We start from the raw sequence: 22453 nt of genomic DNA on the forward strand, positions 1-22453 counted from the left end.
ATTATACAGATGATAAATCGATCGACATGACGAACAAGAAAATAACACATCGCTTTTTTTTTTTTTATTAAATGATATAGGATTATTAAGTCCTTTCAGTTATTTTTGCGACGCAAGATCAATCTATCAATTCCTACAATAAGGCGTTCCAAAGACATACGTTATAAACCACTTGTTACCGCATACTCTATGGCTCTGTGTGATACATAAATTTACATTTGCAATAAACCATATTTTATTTTACCCAACCTTGGTGTATCATGATTGAAGTAAGTTGTATTTTTGTTATTATATTTTAGTTGTCATAATTTCTGTTTTTTTAATGCAAGCTATATTACATACTAAAACTATTTTCAAAATTCTAAATCCATTTGTTTAAGCCATGCATTTCATGTTTTAGAGTCGAATTTTCATCGGATTTGCTAACTTTATAATATATTATTTTATTTTTCTTTCAATATATTGCTTTTATTTTATATAGTCCAACTATTTCTTATTATTTTTGTTCATTTTCTAAAAAAATAACTATAAATGTACCTATGGACAATCGGGGCAGTAGTTACAGATATCGAAAAAATAAAAATTCTCTTTACAGCAAACTCAAAATCTAATAAACAGTAAAAATATATTTGCTTATTTGTATTTCAACTTTGTCAAAACCTATATACGTTTGGGAACTGGAAGATCTGATCATTTTCTGGATTTTAGAATTACCCTCGTCACGTCCGGAGCGAAAAAGACTCACAAACAACCATTGCAATGTTGGTTTACGTATTGTTAAGGATACGTTTATAGTCAAAGATTGTAAATACGTCCTAGTCAATGTTTGCACAACCACGCCTATGGCCTATAACATATTGTCCACGGCCTACGTATATATGATGTGCACTCTAAATTAATTTAGTACTCTGTGCAAGCGGACCACGAAACAATTTTTAATTAGAAACGAAAAATGAGTTTTTTTCTTTTTTGAAAATGGATTATAAAATGTATAATAAAATCAAATAAGATATTATTAAAAACGCTGTAGATAAAAAATTTTTAATATCACTGTATTGGCAATACCGTATTAATCAGCGTACAATTTTTTTTCAAAACTAAATTCCAGTCAACAATAATTATCGATTTATTTCTGATATAATACTATATAATTGATATACTTACAATGTAAAATGTATAAAATATATGTTTATGTGATTTGGTTAGAGTTCCAAGTACTAGGTATCTTGTAATACCTACGGTGTAGGTGAATTGAATATAGCGAAATTTTAGTCTTTGATATTACTATTTTCGTAACTTGTATTTTATTTCTCGTAAACCATAATGGTATGGTTCTGTACTTCTAAATATTTATATTTTTTTGAGTAAAATTAAATTTTTTGAATTCCAATTTTTATTGATAATGTTATGATTTTGTTTAAAAGTATGAATACTCAAGGGAAATTAAAATACACAATTAAACATTTGATGTTTGTCATAAAAAAAAAAAAAATGTAACTACAAATAATTTACATTGGATATTTTCTAATCTCAAAAATTGATTATACGATCAAGATAAAGTCAGTTGTATACAATTATATGATTGTATAAAGTACATTACAATACAAGAGCGCTTTTAAATATATATTTTTTTACATTTCATATAGTAGAGCTTGATGTCAAATCGATTTTGAAATTGAACTAAAAGCGTTTTTTCACTTTTATGCTTCAGTCGTGAAGTGTTTATGTGAAAAATAAAAAACAAATTATATTATACATTTTGACATTCCTGTGTATTCAATATGTAAATATATACATATATTTATATATGTGTGTAAATATATGTGTGTGTGTGTGTGTGTGTGTTTGTATGTATAAATAATACATACAATTCTATTTTTGGAAGATGAGAATATACTAGACATTACAATTATTTTATGCTCTAATATAAGGAAATATAATAAAATATTATAACTTTACTGAGAATTTACATTATTTTTAGAATAATAACGAAATCTCAAGAAAATTACGGCTAAAATGTTTTTTTCTCAATTGATTATAAAAACACAGAATAAAAGTAATTATATTTTCCATAAATCGAACGTTATTACCAATTTATTTTTAACTACTAAAAAAAATTAACGGTTATTTGATTACAACACTCTTAATGCAGCCTGTGTGTAGGACTCATCTATTTTTTGAGTATCATTTTTATTACTCTGCTATCAATAAAATTATTTTCTGGCATTTTCTAGTCATTATTTTATTAGTGGAAATAATTATGGACCAAATTCGCATAAAATTATATTTTAAATTATCAATGCGTGGTTTTATAAAGTAACTGATCAAGTTTAGTCATCAACTGTCAACAGGGTTATAACTATTTTTTTTTATAATAAAATAATATCGTTATATTTTGATGAATAAATAAAAACCATTGTAAGGATTTTATCAGAATGGCGTCACATTTTATATTATAACAGTTTTGAAGAAATGGCGTAATTATTATTTATACTTTTAAAGTTCTAAATAAGTTCACATGCATATCCTGTAATTCATAAATATTCCGGAATTACAAAATTATAACTTAACCAATATTATGCATATCCCATGAGGATTTTCGTATGGCAAAAGTTAAAGGCTTTAATCTTAAATTAAACATATATGTTTCATTCGATTTATCGAAATCCCCAAAATTTACGATTATTACAATTGATTAAAGTTTAAATACGTTTGAATTATTTAAGTACGGTGTTCCGCTACGATCGGACAAGATGGTTAATTTGAACACGTTTGACTGTGTAAAAGTTTGCAACTCGTTACATGCAACTATAGTTAGATATTTACAGATATCATGTTTGTATCTGGGTCGTTTTTTTTTTAAACTTTAGTAGAAATATTTAAGTTTTTTCATAGGATTTTGCAGGATATGTAGGAAATGAAAAGATAACGATATGGTGATAATAATTCTTAAATAAAAATGTAAGTATCGTAAATACGGAAGTCCTAACACCTATTGATACCTAAATAAGAACGTCGAAGTTGTGTGCACTCACATTTTGAGCGATCAAAAACGATGCACTGACGCCCGCTTGCACGTAAATACTTGTAGTGGTCTACGCGTGTTATTCTTACGACCGATTCGGTAATTGATTCGTAACTTGTGTACTACTTTATAATTTTTTTAACTTGAGCGTTGTAGCAGGTCGTGCGTATTAGAATATATATAGTTAACGAACTCAGTATATTTCACCATTACAGTAGTAATAATATCACTTTTCTCTCAGTATGTTATTTTATTTATGGCACATCCCGCAAAAACCTGCTGTCGAATATCCTGACACAAAATTCACAGGAATGAGTTAAAATGTAACTCTATTATATCCCTGCATCTTTGCCACAACTATACAAAGTATTCGTATTCAATCATCATTCGCAATTCACTTAAAAGATATAATTTTGTCTCTTTATCTTATTTGTTTTTATTTTTCATTTTCTTGAATCTGATTTTCATCTCAAGACATTTTATATATTATATATATATATACATACGCGCGCGCTCTCACACACACACACACACACACACACACACACAATTAATGTCAATTAATACATAATATTGCATTCAATATAAAAAAAGTTAATGTATATCAGTTAAAAAAAAAGTTTTAGATGAGAAATATGAATAGTAATTACTTTTGAAAATACTATGACAATAACTCAACAACTATCATATTAATTCATCAATCGATAAAACTACGTGCAGCTTATTTAGATTAGTCCGATCAAATTATTTTGTTGAAACCTCTAGCAGGTATTATTATTATTATTGTGTCTTAAATTATATGTGTATTGTAAAGACATGAAAATTTCACTGATTGGATGTTTAGTTTTAATTTAAAATTTAAAAATTATTATATACCAATAATATTAGTGTATATGATGTATAATCTTTATGTACGATTTGTTTATACACGAATAGTAAACTTAAATATTGGCTGTTGATAGTGAATATAACAATATGTATACTTATTAAACATAATTTTATTTTTCAACTTTTTTTTATCAATCTAAAATAGAATATCAAATTTTTATAAAACACAATATGTTTCATGATTTTGTGAAGTCAAATATGATTATTTTAATTTTGTTTGATTTTTTATGTTTACATTTGATATTTTATTTTTAGAAATTCACAGGATATTTAAAATTTAATTTTTTACGTACATAGTAGAAACGTACGATTCTATTCTGAAAATTGATACGAAGTCTCAAGACAAAGTGATAAAAACTCGACCCAATAAATTATATGGGACAGTGTAAAAATAAATTCAATGTATAAGTTATAACATCATTAGCGTATGTACATAAACGTATGGACTAAGGATAAAATATATAATAATTTTATGACAGAAAGAGGCGATATGTATATCATAATATTTTAGTAAAACATATAGGAAATAACTACCTAAAGTAAGTAAGAGAAGACGCATTCCAATATTATTATATTTTTCTGAACGATGTTTGAACACAATAAAAGGGTCCAGGAAAACGGTCTTTTGAATTCAATAAAGTACAAACATTTTCGTTTATTCTGTCCTAAAATGTTTTAAATCTAATTTTACATAATGATAATATATTATATAATATATATTATAAAAGGCAAACATAATTAATTTTAACTTTGCTACATCATAAATTACACATTATATTTATTACTGTATTATTATTTCATTCTAAAATTAAATTAATTATCATTATATATGTTTATCATCAATATTTCGAAGATTAAAAGGGGTCAATTAATATTTAACACTGTTTTAAATCATTATTAATTCGAACAAACAATTTAGAATGTACCTAATGCGTGTTTTCAATTTATTTTTAATTTACATGTAATCAACTCCAATATTATTATTATTATTATTATTTTATCAATAATTTTGTCTCTTTTACATTTCATATAAAATACCACACATTCGGGATAATAATTATTATCGTATTAAAAATTAGGGAAACAATTTTTTTAGTTAGATTTATTGAAATAAATTTATAGTTTCTGAAAAAAAAAAAACTTAAAGTATAGATTTGGTGAGTACAAAGTAACGACCTAGTTTCCACTACAGCCTCACTTGCGTTTTTGAGAGAAATAATAGGGCGTTTTCATTATTTTATAAAATATGGATTCCGTGTTTATTCGTTTGAAGAACAAACGTATGTTACTATACCGTATTTTATGTTAACTTTATAAATTATAACAAAGACAACGCAGTTATGTGGAAATTCATAGCAGTGTGTTAAAACGAACAATAATTCATAACTATGAATAATTTTTTTTGTTTGTACGCATAATTCTTCAATGCGTGATATTCGTTTTGATTATTTGTGACTTAGTATATTATAATGAGGCTCACTATAAATAAAATTGATCGTATAATCGTATTACATACATGTATCGAATATTTATTAATTATTTAAATAAATAATCATATATTTGTTAAAAGCATTAGATTTAAAATCAAAGTTGAGATAGGAAGAAAGAGAAAATAAAGTGCGAAATTAAGAAGCACAAGTATCACTAAAAATATGTTTCTGTGACCATTCCAAACTTGTAAGTTATAGTCACATGTTAAAATTATAATACCACCTACTCGTTTCATAAATATTTACTGTTTTACGGTAAAATTAGTGATATATATTTATTGTTACCGTAAAATTATTATTTTACCACCAAAGTAGTAATCGAGTAAGTTAATTCATTTTATTTACTTAATTTTCGCTTTTGTAACTTTACAGTATTATGTACATATGTTAAACATATTATATTTTATTAGTCAGAGCTATTAATATTACGAATATTATATTGTTAATAAGACATTTTAAATGCAAACCAATTATTTCTGTCTACGTTCCAATATTGTTTTATCATCATTGTTACTATTATTAATATGTTAATTTAAAGTATTATACAATATATCTTAATTAACATCACTACTTTATTATACAATTATTATTCATTACTTATATATTATTTATATATATATATATATAATATAATATTAACAAAATACTTGATAAGTTTCCACTCTAATTGTTCAATATCTATAATTATACCCGTTTTGTTTCATCTGCTATAGACAACTGAACACCGTTGCTATAAGGCCATCACAGGATTCACGAGAGAACTCAGCCAAATTCAATACATACATAATATATTAATATATAATATAAATATGAATATAAATTATTAAATAATTATATTTATAATAGTAATATACACTGAATCCTATAAGTGAATATTGAAAATTTTGAGATAAATGCATCTTAGTAGTAGGACTTAAAAAGAGATTAGATACTATTTTTGATCAAACATAAAACTATACGTAACATTTTCACCCTTTGTGCCTTTGTGTGATAGCTAAAATACCGGATGGTTCTGGTATTTGTATTTATTTTGTTTATAAAACGATAGATGGTAAACGACGTAGTGCTAAAGGAAATAACAACGATAAAAATATATAGAGTAAAAGTTAGATAATATTTTGATTAGATTTTAAAATATCTCCAAAGGGCTATGTTGTAGACTGTAATAGAATACTCTGGTGCAGCAGTTCAAAGCATCCAATATTATGGTCATATAGATCAGACTATTCTGCTTTGTAGACCATGTTGCGACCAAGAACATTGAACTGCACTTAATACATGTAACGTAAAATAATTTATAGGAAAGTTATAGTGTAAAAACATATAACACGAGCTAGTAAATGGTAACACATAAAATTAAAATTTTTCTTTTTAAATATTAAGTGATTGTTTGGGGTTTCTTCAGTAAGTAATCTCTCTGATTATATTTTATCACAAATATTATTTTTGACCTAATAACTAATAATAATTACTTAAACTTTAATAGTAATATCTATGACATTTACACTAGAGAATACAATAAATAATCGATCGGAAAAATATAATTTAAAAAAATAAATAAATAACTAGGTACACGGTTATTTATTAGTTAAGTAAAAATAATAAAATATTATGATGTATCTAATATAGTAGCGGAAATATGGAGGAAATGAAACGCAACAAATCAACATTAACATTTTGATTAAATATAATTTATATTTTACATGAATGTGATGCGAGAGAAACAATAATATAACATTTGAAGTAATATAAACAAAATTTTATTACAAATACATTCTTTGAACTGTTTAAATTATTACCTTATAGTATACCATGCGAATATCTTTATACTGACCTATAATTATTATACAGTTGGTAAAATTGTGGGTAATTATTTATATATTAAGTGTTTGCAGTCGTCATCTTTCGATTGTGCATAATCAAGCGTTTAAAACAAAATCCGATGACTAACTGCTGAGCTGCGTTGCGCGAGACGTATATAAAAGTATATCGGCTTAACACCTGTAAGCAGCGCACCTAGTCGACTTTTGAAAATGACACAGCACGTGGTAACAGATACGTGAAAGCCATATATTGGAATGAACAGGTGAATGAAAAACGATTTGACACATGTCACACCCTATATATTACTATATGGAATTTTCAAAATGTTTATTTCACGAGGAAACGAGACGTCTGCGAAAAGTGTTGGTGTATTCCAAGTCCCGACCATCCAGCTGTGTCCGATTTCCAGTACGTATAATATAATATTATTGCATTATATACGGCGGTCGCTGCTGCTGCCTATGATATAGTGTAACGTAATACGGCCGAAACGATAAGCAATAATTTCACGATTTCACGACAACGGCGAGACAGATAATAAACAAATGGATCGGGACCGCGTAATAATATTCGCACATTATATTATTATAATACAGCTCGCGTACAGCAGTGATCGAGACGGATATCGAAACGTACACGACCGGTATAAGCTTAACTACGATAATCGCGCGGGTCGAAAGTGGCGCGATTGCGATCGAATCGATTTTAATCGCGGACGACGACCTCGATAATCCATTAAATCATGATATTGTACGCGTAACATTATGACGTATACGCGTGTTTTAAAACGGTGTCTCAGACGTCGTATTTCACGTCGCGAAAAGGGATAAACGTAATTGTATTTTAATATATCTGTTCTCGACGTGTGAACGTATCGCCATAACAATTCTGGACGGGACCGGACTTCGCCGAGCACCGAGCTGGTATAATGTCTTATTACGTCTTACGCGCGTAATATCACAATGACTCGGTAGCGAGCGACGGCGGCGGTGGCGGTTGTTCGAATTCAATAGACGCGTTTGGCAGCCGTGTGCACACTATGGCCGGCGCGCGTAAGACGGGCGTGTATTATCGTCATCACATGACATAATAATAATAATAATAATAATAATAATAATACAACGGACGGTAATAATAATACGGTATTGAATAGAAAAACCGTCGACGAGACGAATTCGAACAAGACGGCGTCTTCGCGCGATACCCATTATCCTTTTTGACGGTACGTCAAAGGTTCACCGCATACAGCGTTATATATCACAGACGCGTTATTATACGACGACCGGTAGGTAGAACTGGGTACGCGGTAAGTGAACCTCATAATATATGACGTTATATAATATGATCGCGCGGAGAGGATCAGCCACTCGTTTGGCGCGCACTCGTAGCGCAGCGGCGTTCCGTCCGATTGCTAGTATACTGTGTAACAATAATGATACAGTGTATATTGTAACAACAATAATAATAACATTATGCATATCGCATTATATATTTCGGGCGTTCCACTAATTTCGTAGACGCGATATTATTTCGAGTGTAACGAGCTGAGCTCTCGCGGATCGATTGCGATTATCCGCAAACGAGCGCCACTTCTATACGACGCACGAGGAGAGTGTAATGGTAGTCGTCTCCGCAATAATAATATGTATTGTGCACCGATCACAGACGCAGAGTGTGTGTGTGTGTGTGTGTGTGTGTGTGTGTGCGCGCGTGTGGCATATGGAGATGTCGTATACGCCGCAAAACGTCTGTTTTTTCGTCTGATTCGGCCGTTTATTTCTATCGGCGGTTACACGCATTTGAATAACTCGCGTGATTCGTTTATTCCGCATTAAAAAACCGTAACCAGCCATACGAAATGTTCTTAGCCGAACCCATAAGTGTATCGCGCTACCGTCTCGAAATATAATCTCGAATTGCGATGCGACTACGCTTAGCCTCGACGATACTATCGCCGTTACGGGTACTCTGGGTCAACATGTATGTAATATATTATTGGGTTTTGAATTACGCCGCAGCGTGTAGGCTGATGCGGTATTTCATTGCGTGACAAAGCAAGTTTATTCTGACATCAATAAAGTTGTCTCTGAAACGAAGTGTGTTCCATTACTGTATAAATCAAATCAACCGATGGTTTCTGGTGGTCGTCGTAATGCAATTTTTTTCACCCCGTCTGATACTTCAAAGCCGTTAAAAATCTGTCTATTACATTTTTAATAAAAACATAAAAAAACGAATAATATTGATTTCGTTTAATGATTTTACTAAATATATACGTTCATTACGGCCAGATAATACGATAGCAAGAATATACTCGGAAACAAAAATTATTACCTTTAAATTTACGATTATGCAAATATTTTTAAATATAATACGTATAACACATATACTGGAAAAAAATTTAATTCTATATTTGAAAATCGTAGAGTACAATTGCGTACAATTTTTTTAATTTAAATTACTTAGTCATAATAACTTTTATTCATATTTATCACGATTATAATAATTTACATGAGGTTTTCCAAAAATTAATATATTCATAAAGATTTCGTTACTGATTGTATGCGTGCACCTAGACATTACGGTTTAAAATCATTTGATCGAGGCTTTATTTTCTATAACAGATCGTCACACATAATTATTAATGCCGATTACTTGTAATTATGCACAATACAATAGTCGATTTTTCGGTACGGGCGAGCACTAATCAAAGTGTACACGATTAATCAACCGTTTGTGCGCAATAGCAATTTTGTGAAAAGTGACATCGGTTTTCGTCGTTTTTCGCAATGGTGTTTCGAGAGATAGGATTGGTGTGCGATGAATCCAATTCCTTAGAGTATACAGATTATTATATTGAACGGTAGAAAATGTATTTGGAAAAATATCGAGAAATTCGCCGAAAATGAGCTTCAATCTGAAACTTGTTCGACGTATTATTCGGTTGAACAAGTCTATGACGACCTGGACATTTTTATTTAATGTATTGTTTTTTATGTATTTTTATCATATAATATAGAAGATAAGTAAAATTATTTATTGTGTTATACCAAAGTTAATACTGAAATATTGTTATTATTAGGTATTTTTAAACACCAGCTGTATAAAAATAATGGGCAATTTATGAATACATGACATACATAAAAAGCAAAACCGATAGCGCAATACTCTTAATTACCTATATTAAATTGTATATTTCGTGTCTTTTTTTTAAATTTATTATTTTTTATTTGTCTAACAACGACGCATCTAATCAATTGAAGTTGGCATTGATAAAATCTAAATAAATCAGCGTCGGTAACAAGCAAATTGGTTTCGGGTGGATTTGTCTGGGCGTTCGGCCCATAAATCAAACGAGTGGGAGGGATCTTCTTTCCACCTAGTAGTGCCACCTCGCCACACTAACCACCGTAAAAGCAACGTCACAACTACCGCAAATTGTGTGGCTCATTAGTATTCCAGTCGTTTACTGACAGGTTAGGTCAGGTCTTAGGACTGCAAACAATTTTTACTTTTTAGAGCTGTTTTTCTCTAGCCGCGAGCAATTTAATTAGACGCTTAATTTGGACATGAATAACTATAGTCAATTTATAAATAAGTACTAAGACAAATACGGTTAAGTTTAATACAATTGTTGAAAATTTAAACTGTTAAATCTAATGTCAACAATTATGTTCAAATGTATAGTATTTAACTATTCATAACTAACACACTATATTTGTTACTAACCGTAATACCGTTTAACTAACTATTGATAAATATATGATAAGAATATGGAGTTAGAATTTTTATTTTTTTAGCGCAATCATATCTATGTTTAATGATTATATAAATATATGTACAGACATCAATTATTTGTTTCGTCTATATTTTTTTTATAGAACTATTCGATGTACTCATATTGTTATGTAAATTATGTAGTGCTATAGTGTATATACATTGTGTTAAGTTAAATAAAATAAATAAATAAACATAAAAATAATTATAATAATGGTATAATATGCTCATCAGTGATGCGCATGTAATTTTGTTGTCAATTTGAAATTATTATACAGCCGGTGTCTGCTGTATGATATGAATACTTGTATTAGGTACGTACATTTGCAAATGATTTAAATGAGTTTAAAATATAGTGATTTATACATGCGTCTGATCAAAATTCTTTTGAATCATCTGAATACATTTTGTACAGACGTATTAATGTAATTTAAATAGAATATTGTATAGAGTTGAAAAATATCGGTTTTACTGCTTGTTGAATGATTTGTTATATTGTAACTATTTGATTAATTTTAAGTAAAATGTAGATAATTTCGACGAATAAAATATTTATATCGTATTATACCTCTATAATTCATTATGACTTAACTCTACGTTGAACTAGTGGTAAAAATGAAACGATATTGAATAGTAAATTATATAGAGAAATGTAATACGATTATCGAACTACAACTAATAGAGAATTTATAGTCATACTCTTTTAATTATTTGAAATTGTATGCATTAATATATGAAATTGTCTGGTAATAGAATGAAATAAATAAATTGTGTGTTTTGTTTTAATTCCAGCGGTTGCCAGTGGAATGTTTTATATTTTATTCAAATAATTTTCCATTAGTTAAATTCATTTCGATGATAAATAGTAAAAATGTTTTTAATTATTCAATATTTTAATTGATAATAATTTTGATATTTATATAATAATAATAACAATAAATAATAACCATTTTAAAAATAAAATATATTTTTTTTGTCGTAAAAAATTGTATATAAGTACAGGAAGCTTATAAATAAAATATAAAATAAAACATACACAATACTATATCTGCGTAATATTTTTAATAATATTAGCACATTTTTAATGATGGAATAAATGGATACGTTTAGAAGAAAAAAAAATATTTTCCATGAATAACAATTTGAAACGAAGTGCAAACTGCACTATAACATACATAACGGCTCATCATGAAAATATCGATTCAGCAGAACTGTCATATTGTATGAAATGGCGGTTAGACAATGTTGTATGATATATATATATATGCATTAAGTATTTATGTATTATATATAAGTTTATTGGGACAGTTAGTGTGCACTGTGTATGCACATCGAAACGTATGTACTAAATCATTGCAGTTAAGTTATTGTTGCAAGACAGTGTCGATTGTTTTATGTTTGTTAGTGTTAAGGATGAAATATGTTCCAATAATAATTTGTACAATACTTAACTATTATAGTGATTATTATAATCCATTGTGTGCACATAAAACAATATTTGTCCTTTTTGTCCTTTATTGCGGCTGCAATTTACGTTATTAGTTGGTGATAAAATTATATATATATATAATATGTGAATAAATAATATTTAATAGTGACATATGTGTATGTGCATGTATAAAATATAATTGAATTGAGTTTTACACCAGTGGAGGGCGTGTTGACGTTATTGGCAATTTATTTATAGAGTGTTTAATTTCACGTACTTACACGTTTATAATAAATAGTGTGTGTTGACACGCGGCGAATTTAACGATGCAAAATCACTTTATATTACAGACACACAATTATATTGCGTAGGACTCTTTACATATCCTGTATTCCAAGTACCACTGAATCTCGCATCGTGTTTAATTGATCAATTCCTATTTCACGTAATCAGCATTCAACTGTAATAAAGATGGCAACCAGATACACCCCTCTACCCGAGGGTGTTTAATTAATTATTGTTAGATAATTTAGATTTCAATAGATATCGGTGTAGCTTCCCCGAAAGTGAATTTCAAAAGTTTCACGTAAGCCGTACAACCGTGCATGAGTAGAACTTATAATCATATTGTTTAAGACAAAACCTGCTATTTAGACAGGTAATTAATAATTCCTAAGAAGCTTTATCTTGTAAACCGTTTACGTTCGGTCATTGTGTTATAAAATATAATATATAATGTATTATTTATATATGATACGATGTTTACCAACGTGTTGGATGTAAAGCTTGATTAAATATGTTGATGTAGTAAAATTAAATTAAAATTGTTAAATTAAATAATTTCTTAAAAAATGTATCCGACGTTTTTACTTTAACACTCCTTCAATCGCCCTAATTAGTAAGATAATATATTGTTATGATCAAAGAACGTACACGAAATTGCATACATTCAATAATAAATGATTAACCGTTATACCATGAGACATCATCCTCGGTTTCTGATTACCATGATACCACAATACCTCTTTTGAATTTAATTGTTGGTACTTATTAAATGTATTTGTTTTTAAATTAATAATTTCAAAAATTAGGTATATTAAAATAAATATATATATATTTATATATATCTTTTAATTAATATTTCAATATAAACTTTTTATTACCTTCATTTGAAAGTTTAATTAAATTTTAATATTTTTTAAAAATAATAATAATAAATAATTTGATTCTAACAATAAAAGATAACAATTAAATTTTGTTTAATTTCACTTATAACAACAATTATATATATATATATTGTTGTTATAAGTCGTATATAAGTTGTATATAATTCTATAATAAACTATATCATTTATGAAACAATTATTAGTTTATTTATAGTTTTCAGCTGTATACTTGGCTGTATTATGATAGCTCTTATAATGTCAAGTATTTTTATTTGAAAATATACAAAAAAAAACTATATTACCACTGACTTTAAATATATAATAATAAATATTTATAAAATTAAATATTGAAAATGATAGTAATTTATATTTGGTAACTAAAATTTGATGAAATGTATCTTAAATAATTACATTTATTTTTGTGTGGTAATTAATTTATTTAAAAATAATAATATTTAATATAGAAAGCGAAACAATTTATTATTAATATAAAACAATTTTTCATTTTTAAAATAATAAGATCACCATAATACAGCTCAGTGAGATGAGTGGGAGGATATATAAGAATAGTACACTTTTGTACCGAATAATAGAAAACGTTTGGATAGTTTAAATTTTATATTGTTATACAGTTCTTTAGCAACTCAATTCTACAGTTTTTATTTGCTTAATTTTATGTTTTTATGCTTTCAATCTCATATTATATATATTTTTGTTCACAGCATTTTTATTTTTGTGTAACACTAGTTTTTTTAGACACATACTGGTAATTTACTTCTTGTTTATTTGAATTCTCTAACCTTTATTTTTCTTTACATTCATGTTTTACTTGTCACAATTTGTATGGATTTGTAAACAAAAATAAAATAACAAATTCAAAAGAATACCAACGAATAATAAACAATGAACGATAACTATTTCAAAATTGTTAAACAAAATAAAGAAAAAAATACTATAAAAATATTTACGTTTAATGGTAGAAGTATTGGTAAAGTAATCAAAAAACATTATTGAACCAATTTACATATTCAGGCAAGTTCTAAGATTTTTTAGTACCTCTGAAATATCAATAGGTAGTGTACTATTAAAATATGTGTGTGATTTTAAAATAATTTATATTATATTATGTATTTATATGGTTTATAAAGTAAATTAAAATATAGTGAAGGAGTACTCGAAGTTTATTAATTAGTTAAAACATTATGTTTTGATCTCAATACCATGTATATATTTATAGAAAACATAACAAATACAAATGATTATTTAATCAATAAAAATAAAATAAATACACTAGGTAAGTTAATGTTTTATAAGTTTATTATATTGGGCAGGTATTTAATATTTTTGTGATACTTTATTCAAACGTTGAATTTTTGTATTTAATATATAATATATATATATACAATATACATTATACTGTTATAGTTTTGAAAATTTATTGTTTAAAAAATATATATATATAAACAGAGTATATCTCATCTATTTGACAAATGCAATAATGTCAAATAGATGAGTTACACTCTGTATAAAACCAAGTATTGAATCCGTTAATATTCCAACGAAAGTTATTTAGTAATAGTATACCGTTGTAGTTGAATTTGTGATGTTGCCAAGCAACGAGATTTTAAGTTTTGAAGCTGATTGATTTCTAACTGTGCACACAATACCTGTCTCAAATACAAGTCCCTTGAAAGGGGATTAAGTCTATATAGGCTTATTCCTAGTGTCTTTAATTTGAAATGAAGTAACTGAGTGAAGTAGTATGAATTGGCTATTTCACATCACGACTAGGTAGATTTTCATGTGCATTTCTCAATTTTATTTCCGATAAAATCTGTAGTAAAACTATACTTATCTTACTAGTTTTAAAGATTTGAATGTTATTTTGTACACTTTTGTGGCATGCACAGTGTATATATAGAATGTTTAGTCAAATTTTTTTGAATAAATCATAATTTACAATTTTAGTAAACGGAAGAGGGAAACCTCTAGACCCCCTATATAGACATGTAAAAGTCACATAAACGTCATAGTTTTGACTTGTTTACCAATTATTATCATATAATTTTTCATTTTATTCAATACCTGACAATTTGAATTGAATTATCCACGTAAATATATGTTATATACACGTGCAAAAGACAATGAGGCACTTTGTTGTTTTTTTTTATGTTTATCAGAAGAAAAATAGTTTTGTACATTAATTTAAAATATGTAGCAGTTTGGATCTCAAAGAAAATGATAAATTACAAAAATGCAATATCTTTACGTAGGTATATATATATATTGAACTAAATAAAATAAAAACATTTGTAACTGTATTTTATTTTTACAGATAACTTGATTATTTTTTATACCGAAACATCATAAGTATTGTTTATTGTGAGTATCAAAACAATGATTTTTACTTATTTTATTATATTTCTATGGTACTTGACTTATACTTTTAAAACTAGTTATACAGTTTTGTTGACTATTCAAAATAAATATCATTAAATCTGAGAGTTAGATTTTAAATAATTATCTACAATATTCATCAAGAAGTCATTACACGCCGCACGTTGTATTATTATTTTCAAGTATAAAACTGACGACAAATATTATTTTTAATATTTTCAATTTAACTTCATACATTTTATGAGAAAATATTGATACAATTAAGATACAATTATATTTTATTCGAAAAATTAACGATCTTGGTAACAAATTATCATCATAATAATATTATGATACATTTAAATAGATATAGTATTATTAATATAATAAAAACATATTATATTATATCATCTTTAATCTTCATGATAAAATTACTTTTACACAAAGTGTACTTACAACGTTTTTAATTAAGTAGTTATTAATTAGCAACTTATAAAAACATTAACATTTTTAGAGTAGTTTAACCAAACAAATTATAGTGATTTGTGTAAACATACAATTTATTGATATAAGAAGGTTGGTATTTTTTTTCAATAAATTACTATAACCATTTATTTGTCAGTTGATATAGTAAAGTAACATGTTTTATTATTTCCTACAGTGTACGCATGGCTGATAAAAATTTGCTTTCAACAAAGTGTAATTTTATTTAACCACAATAATTTAACTTGTTATTATCGAATATAATATAATAATATTGTTATTATACTTGCATATAAGGACATATTTAATTAAATCAAATTAACATTTGTTTTTTTACATCGACTATGATCTAGAAGCGATAATTATTTTCGTCGTCTTTTGAACTTGATATATTTATATTATTTTAACAGAATTAATTCTCGATTTAATATTTTTCAAAAATACTTTGTACACGTGGTCATAGAAAAACCTACGTAAATTCTAAGTACATTAAATTTTTTCAAGACTGCCAGCGCCCTCTAGTTTGAAACAGCGTACGTTTCACCTGGGTCGAGGGTTGGCAGATCTCGCAGCACTGAACAAAAGTCCGACAACAATATTATAAAACATTATCGATTGTCTATAATAATATTTACACGCATTACACTCTTGTCGTCCGAAGGATAGCGCAACAGGTATGAATGTATGATAGTATTTATATTTTACTTAATATTGTATAGTTTACTGTGTATCATATAGTAATTACGTATTAGCGATATCTTATTAATTCTAATAACATTCACGTGTAGTTATATCTAAACATAATAATAACGGTAACATAGTATTGTGACTGACCTTTGGGTGACAGCGATTCGTTGTTTCCGAGGTAGAACGGACCCTGTCTAGTGACGATCTCGTGGACAATAATGGCGAACGAATATACGTCACCTTTTGGCGTACCTTCCGGAGGTGGATGTCTGATCCGCAAAAGTTCCGGTGCGGTCCACAAGAATCCTAAACAATACATACTAATATATTATACACTGTGAGCCATATGTGATTAATATACTATTATTATATGTTTGGAGTTATATTGGGTAGTTACATAGCATAATGATTTATAATCATCTTAAACGTACTTTAAAATTGTAATAAAGTAAAAACATAAATGTTTATAACGAAATTATAAATAAAGTTTATTCACTACTTTTTATTTTAGCTAAATGTGTTGTAATCATTTATTTCAGACTTAAATTACATAAAAACACTCAAGAAACAGTCACCCACAACTTTTATAATACAAATGCTTTCCAATCGAGTTTGCACCTTCCAATGCTCCCTTTAATAGTTCATATCAACCATTTTAGGAAATACTGGTTATACTAATGATTTAAATATTTAAAAAAATGTTTAACGTAGTTTTACATAATACAATTTATTATCAATTATATTTTACCACACTGAATTAATTTAACTTACAATAATTAATAATTTAAAAATTAGGTATCGTATTTGTCTATCATCAATCAAGTGGCAAGTAATAATGAAAAATAATAAATAAACATTTTGTATTACTTATAGATAGTAAATACTCTTATAATAGTACTAATTTGTGTACCGATTGTGTAATTATATAAATAAAAAAAGTTGTTAAATTTTGATTGCATTTTCGTTTTAAGCCGATAGAAAAACAATAAATTTCAGACTTTATTTCATCCATACTCATTAAACTTTACACCAGTTACAAATTAAAATTCTACAAAATATTATGTTATGTAGGTATATAATCACACACACACACACACACACACATATTTATCACGAGGTGCAGCAAAATAAACTATAATTCTATAAAATCATTTCAGTGACACCGGAAATTCGCCGTAGATATCCTAAGCTTATAATGTAATAAAACATACAAACTACAAAGTCCTCGGAGTAGCACCGATATTAAATTATTATACAGTCAAAGTATTCCACTATTATCCTTTCAGTATTAACTATAAGCTATTCAATTTTTTTAATAAAATATCTTTGCTGTTCAGGTCATCGTGAAAATTCCTCTCTAACACTCACTTGGATCACTTTAAACATGATATGAACTACTAAACGTTGTTCTACCTTTGTCATTTGAACTACTGACTACTGTAAAGCTTTCATCTCAATTACTTTGCTGAATTCAGAGACATAATATTATTCTGAATTTAAGCACCTCAGTGTTATATTTCATTCTCCCATGCGTTAAAATATTCAACCGTGATAAATTTTTATAATAACGTTAACGAAATAAATGATAAATCAGTTAATCTATAAAGCTATAAAGATAACCAGATGAGTCTAGAGTCTAGAACAGTGGTTCTTAACCTGTGGTCCGCGGCCTCCTTGGGGTCCGCGATACTCATGTTGAGGGTCCACGGCAGCTTTAAGAATATTAATAATAAAATAATTTATATTACAGTTTTATGAAAAATTAAGTCTAATAAAAATAATTATAAATATGTATGTTTTGTTATGTTTACTTTATATAATTTGTAATATAAAATAATTATTATAATTTTAGTTATGATAACATTCGATGTTTTGTAAAAAAAAAGTATTCGACAAAAAATTGGTAGGGGATCCGCGATTTATAAAAATCTTTCAACGGGGGTCCGTGTTCTACAAAAGGTTAAGAACCACTGGTCTAAAATATAAATTTGATTTTATAATAATTTAAATTTTTTCTGAAAAATATTGTACTGTTCTAAATTAATTGTTATTATAACTCATAACAATAGTTTAATAAAAAAGTGCCTCCCTTTCAGAAGTGCCACATGAGGAAATCCATCAACCACAAAGCCTCTTATATACGTTAGTTATTATAAAACTATTAATTAAAATAATATTGTTATTTACATTTATAAAAATATTATTTTAATTACGAAATAATAATTTATCATCCTTTTTAAACATAAAAGCAACTAAGTAAATGGCAATTACCCGTTTCGAAAATTATTATAAAGAGTATACAAAATATCTTATTACATTTAATGGATAAATTATTGTTAAATGTTTGAATAATTCAAAATATACACACTATTTAATATTTCAAAATTCATAACTCGTACTAACATAATATTTTACATTAATACACTGATGAGGATTTGTGGAAATTTATAAGTTACATCAGAATTTGTGGATATTTATAAGTTAACATGGTTAACAAGTAAATCTAAAATATATGTTTCTCTATATTCATATATTCTGGTAAATAAAAATAGTTTTTAATATATAATACTAAATAATATCGTAAAAAAAATTTTATAATATATTATATTATATTATTATATAAAATAAAGTTTTGAAAAGTTTATAGTTATAGAAACTTATAAAAAATGTGCATATTATATGCATTGACATAAGAATAAAGTTGGTAGTAAATTAATATTTTACTTTAAAAACTAAAAATAATAATCATTGCAACTCTATTATTACTCCTTGAATAATATTTTTACCTGAATAAATAAATTCACAAAATATCATCACATTTAACTGTATTGTATTTAATAACTTAAGTATAAATGTATGCTATTTATAAATGTGTAAAAAATGGTTTAGATAAATTATAGAATTATTATATATGAATCTAAACATTTTTAAATGACACAACTTAATAAGAAAAATAAATATATAAGTTACGAGAATAATCTGTCAGCTGCATCTAATTGTTAATTCTATGGTACATATAAAATAAAATTTTTAAATTTTTAAATTTTTTAAATTTTTAGTACCATCTAAGCTTTTAATCAATTTTATTTTGCAGTTTGTAAACTAATTTTGATTAAATATGTTTACACATTTATAGTATTATAGCTACCATTATATTATGTATCTTTAATTTTTACATAGAATATAAAAAAAAAAAAACACAATAATGATATTTTAACAAGTAATTTTCAATAAATGTATGCTAGCTACTATTAACAATGAAAAATTAATTATTTTATACCAAATGTTCGAGTATAATAATTATGCATACTGTATTTAAACATAGTGTTTAAGTTACCTTTAATTTATTAAACGTAGATATGTAGCAAAACAAAATACATCAGAAAAATCGCCCAATTTAAAGCAAACTAAATTTGACTGTTATATATTTTATATTAAGTTACGCGTAAATTAAATTTTGTATATATAATATATTCACGAGTTTCTGCTACCTTATATTCCAATTACCGCGTTGTTTTAAGGGAAATAAAATATGATTATTACTGTGCAGGACTTTGCGCTTATAATTTTGTATGAAAGCAAAATATAAATAAATATACCTATACCTCAACTCTTGAGGCGAATTGCCCAAATAAAGTGAACGTGAACTTAATAACAAAATAAGATACTGTGGTACCATTATTTACGGAATGTTTTTCGAAGTAGATAGGTATTCAGAGACCATATCGAATAAATGGATGAAATGCAGAAATAACACAAAAAAAAAAAAAAACTTGAATTATATTATTTTTATAATTTTATTTCAAAAATGTAAACATAACTTTTTACATATCGTTTTGTTTTGTACAATGAAAATATAGGGCGGTCGTTTCTCACTTTACGCCTCTACCCACAAATTAATTGAATTGAATAAATCGTTGTCGAAAATAATGTTCGAGGACGACATTGTTTATAATAATTGCTGTAACAATAAAATAAGGTTTTGTCGAAACGAGACCGCCATATAGGATTTGCTTGTAATTTGTCCAACTTGTAGTATACGGGTACATAAACTAATAAGTTCTAAAATAATAAACGACTCTTAAAACATCAAATAATTAAAATAATTGTTAGTCTAGTTGAACTCATATAAACTTAACATATTTAATCAAAAGCGAAACGATCGAATGATTATTTATGACACGTAAACATATAAAATGTGTATTATTAAAACATTATTCACGTAACATTTTATGATGTTTGAAATGTTAAAAACACTTAATTGTGAATTATTGTATTTCTTGTTTTAGCTTTATATACGAAAATGCCATCTTCTCGTATTTTTTCAATATTATATTATACTCTAATATTTTATAAGTTGTTCACCGTGTTACACGTATTAGTTAATAATAAAAATAAAATGTTTTAAAAGATAAATTATATTATATTATAGTTAATTATTATGTTTCATAGTTTCTATAGTTTATTTTGGCTATCATAATTATTCAGTGTATTTTTAGTTCCATTTTACTTGTTTGTGAATAATTGGTAATATTAGTATATTAAATATAAACATTTAATTTACCAATTAATATTATTATACATTTCTAAAAATAAAAATAAATATTTTCATAAAAACATTGTGTGAATGTTATGAGATTTTTACAACAATTTAAACATTTAAGCCAATGTGTTTCCTTTAACGAAACCGTTTTGTAACAAAAACATTTAAAATAAATAATTTTTGAAACAAAGATATTTGAAACTTTTTAACTAGACATAAACATAATTTTTTAAAACAAATTTCATGTTGAAGTCAGCTAACTTAATGTCAATGCATTCCTTTACTTTTTGAATTTTCGTTAAAACCATGTTAAATGTCGGTTCATATGGAACCATTATCAACGTTATAATTGATGAGACATTGCTCAGTAGTTTTTAAGACCCAAATGGATTAATCTATCTTCAAGTGCGGCCATGCCAAGTTGTAATAACGTATATAAGCTATAGATACTAGCCATGATGATAATAATATTACTACTCGCATGTTGTATCAGAAGAACGCGTATCTTTAAACTATTGCACTTCAATCTTATTTAACTTTATAGATACTGACATCTATAAAGTTAAATAATATTATATATACCATAGGTACATTATATTATGATTATTTATACATACATTGTACGCTTATCGTAAAGTAATGTATATAATAATGCGATATACCTATTGATTAAATTAAAAAAATAAAAATATAATGAATCATAACAAAAACTTAACTGGCCTATTCATGTTGTAACGTAATATTATCTTGTCTTTCGCTAAATCC

The 22453-nt window shown here is 26.6% G+C and overlaps 1 protein-coding gene across 1 annotated transcript in view; it reads right to left on the reverse strand.

Moving 5' to 3' along the window:
• LOC113555129 (atrial natriuretic peptide receptor 1) overlaps nucleotides 1-22453 on the reverse strand; it is a 275973-nt gene that overhangs the window by 103473 nt on the left and 150047 nt on the right. The window contains exon 14 of the mRNA XM_026959465.1: nucleotides 17293-17451. Within this exon, the coding sequence (XP_026815266.1) occupies nucleotides 17293-17451 (159 nt within the window). The remainder of the gene's footprint in view (nucleotides 1-17292; nucleotides 17452-22453) is intronic.

Source organism: Rhopalosiphum maidis, chromosome 2 (assembly GCF_003676215.2).
Source record: "Rhopalosiphum maidis isolate BTI-1 chromosome 2, ASM367621v3, whole genome shotgun sequence".
In the NCBI taxonomy this organism is placed as follows: Eukaryota; Metazoa; Arthropoda; class Insecta; order Hemiptera; family Aphididae; genus Rhopalosiphum; species Rhopalosiphum maidis.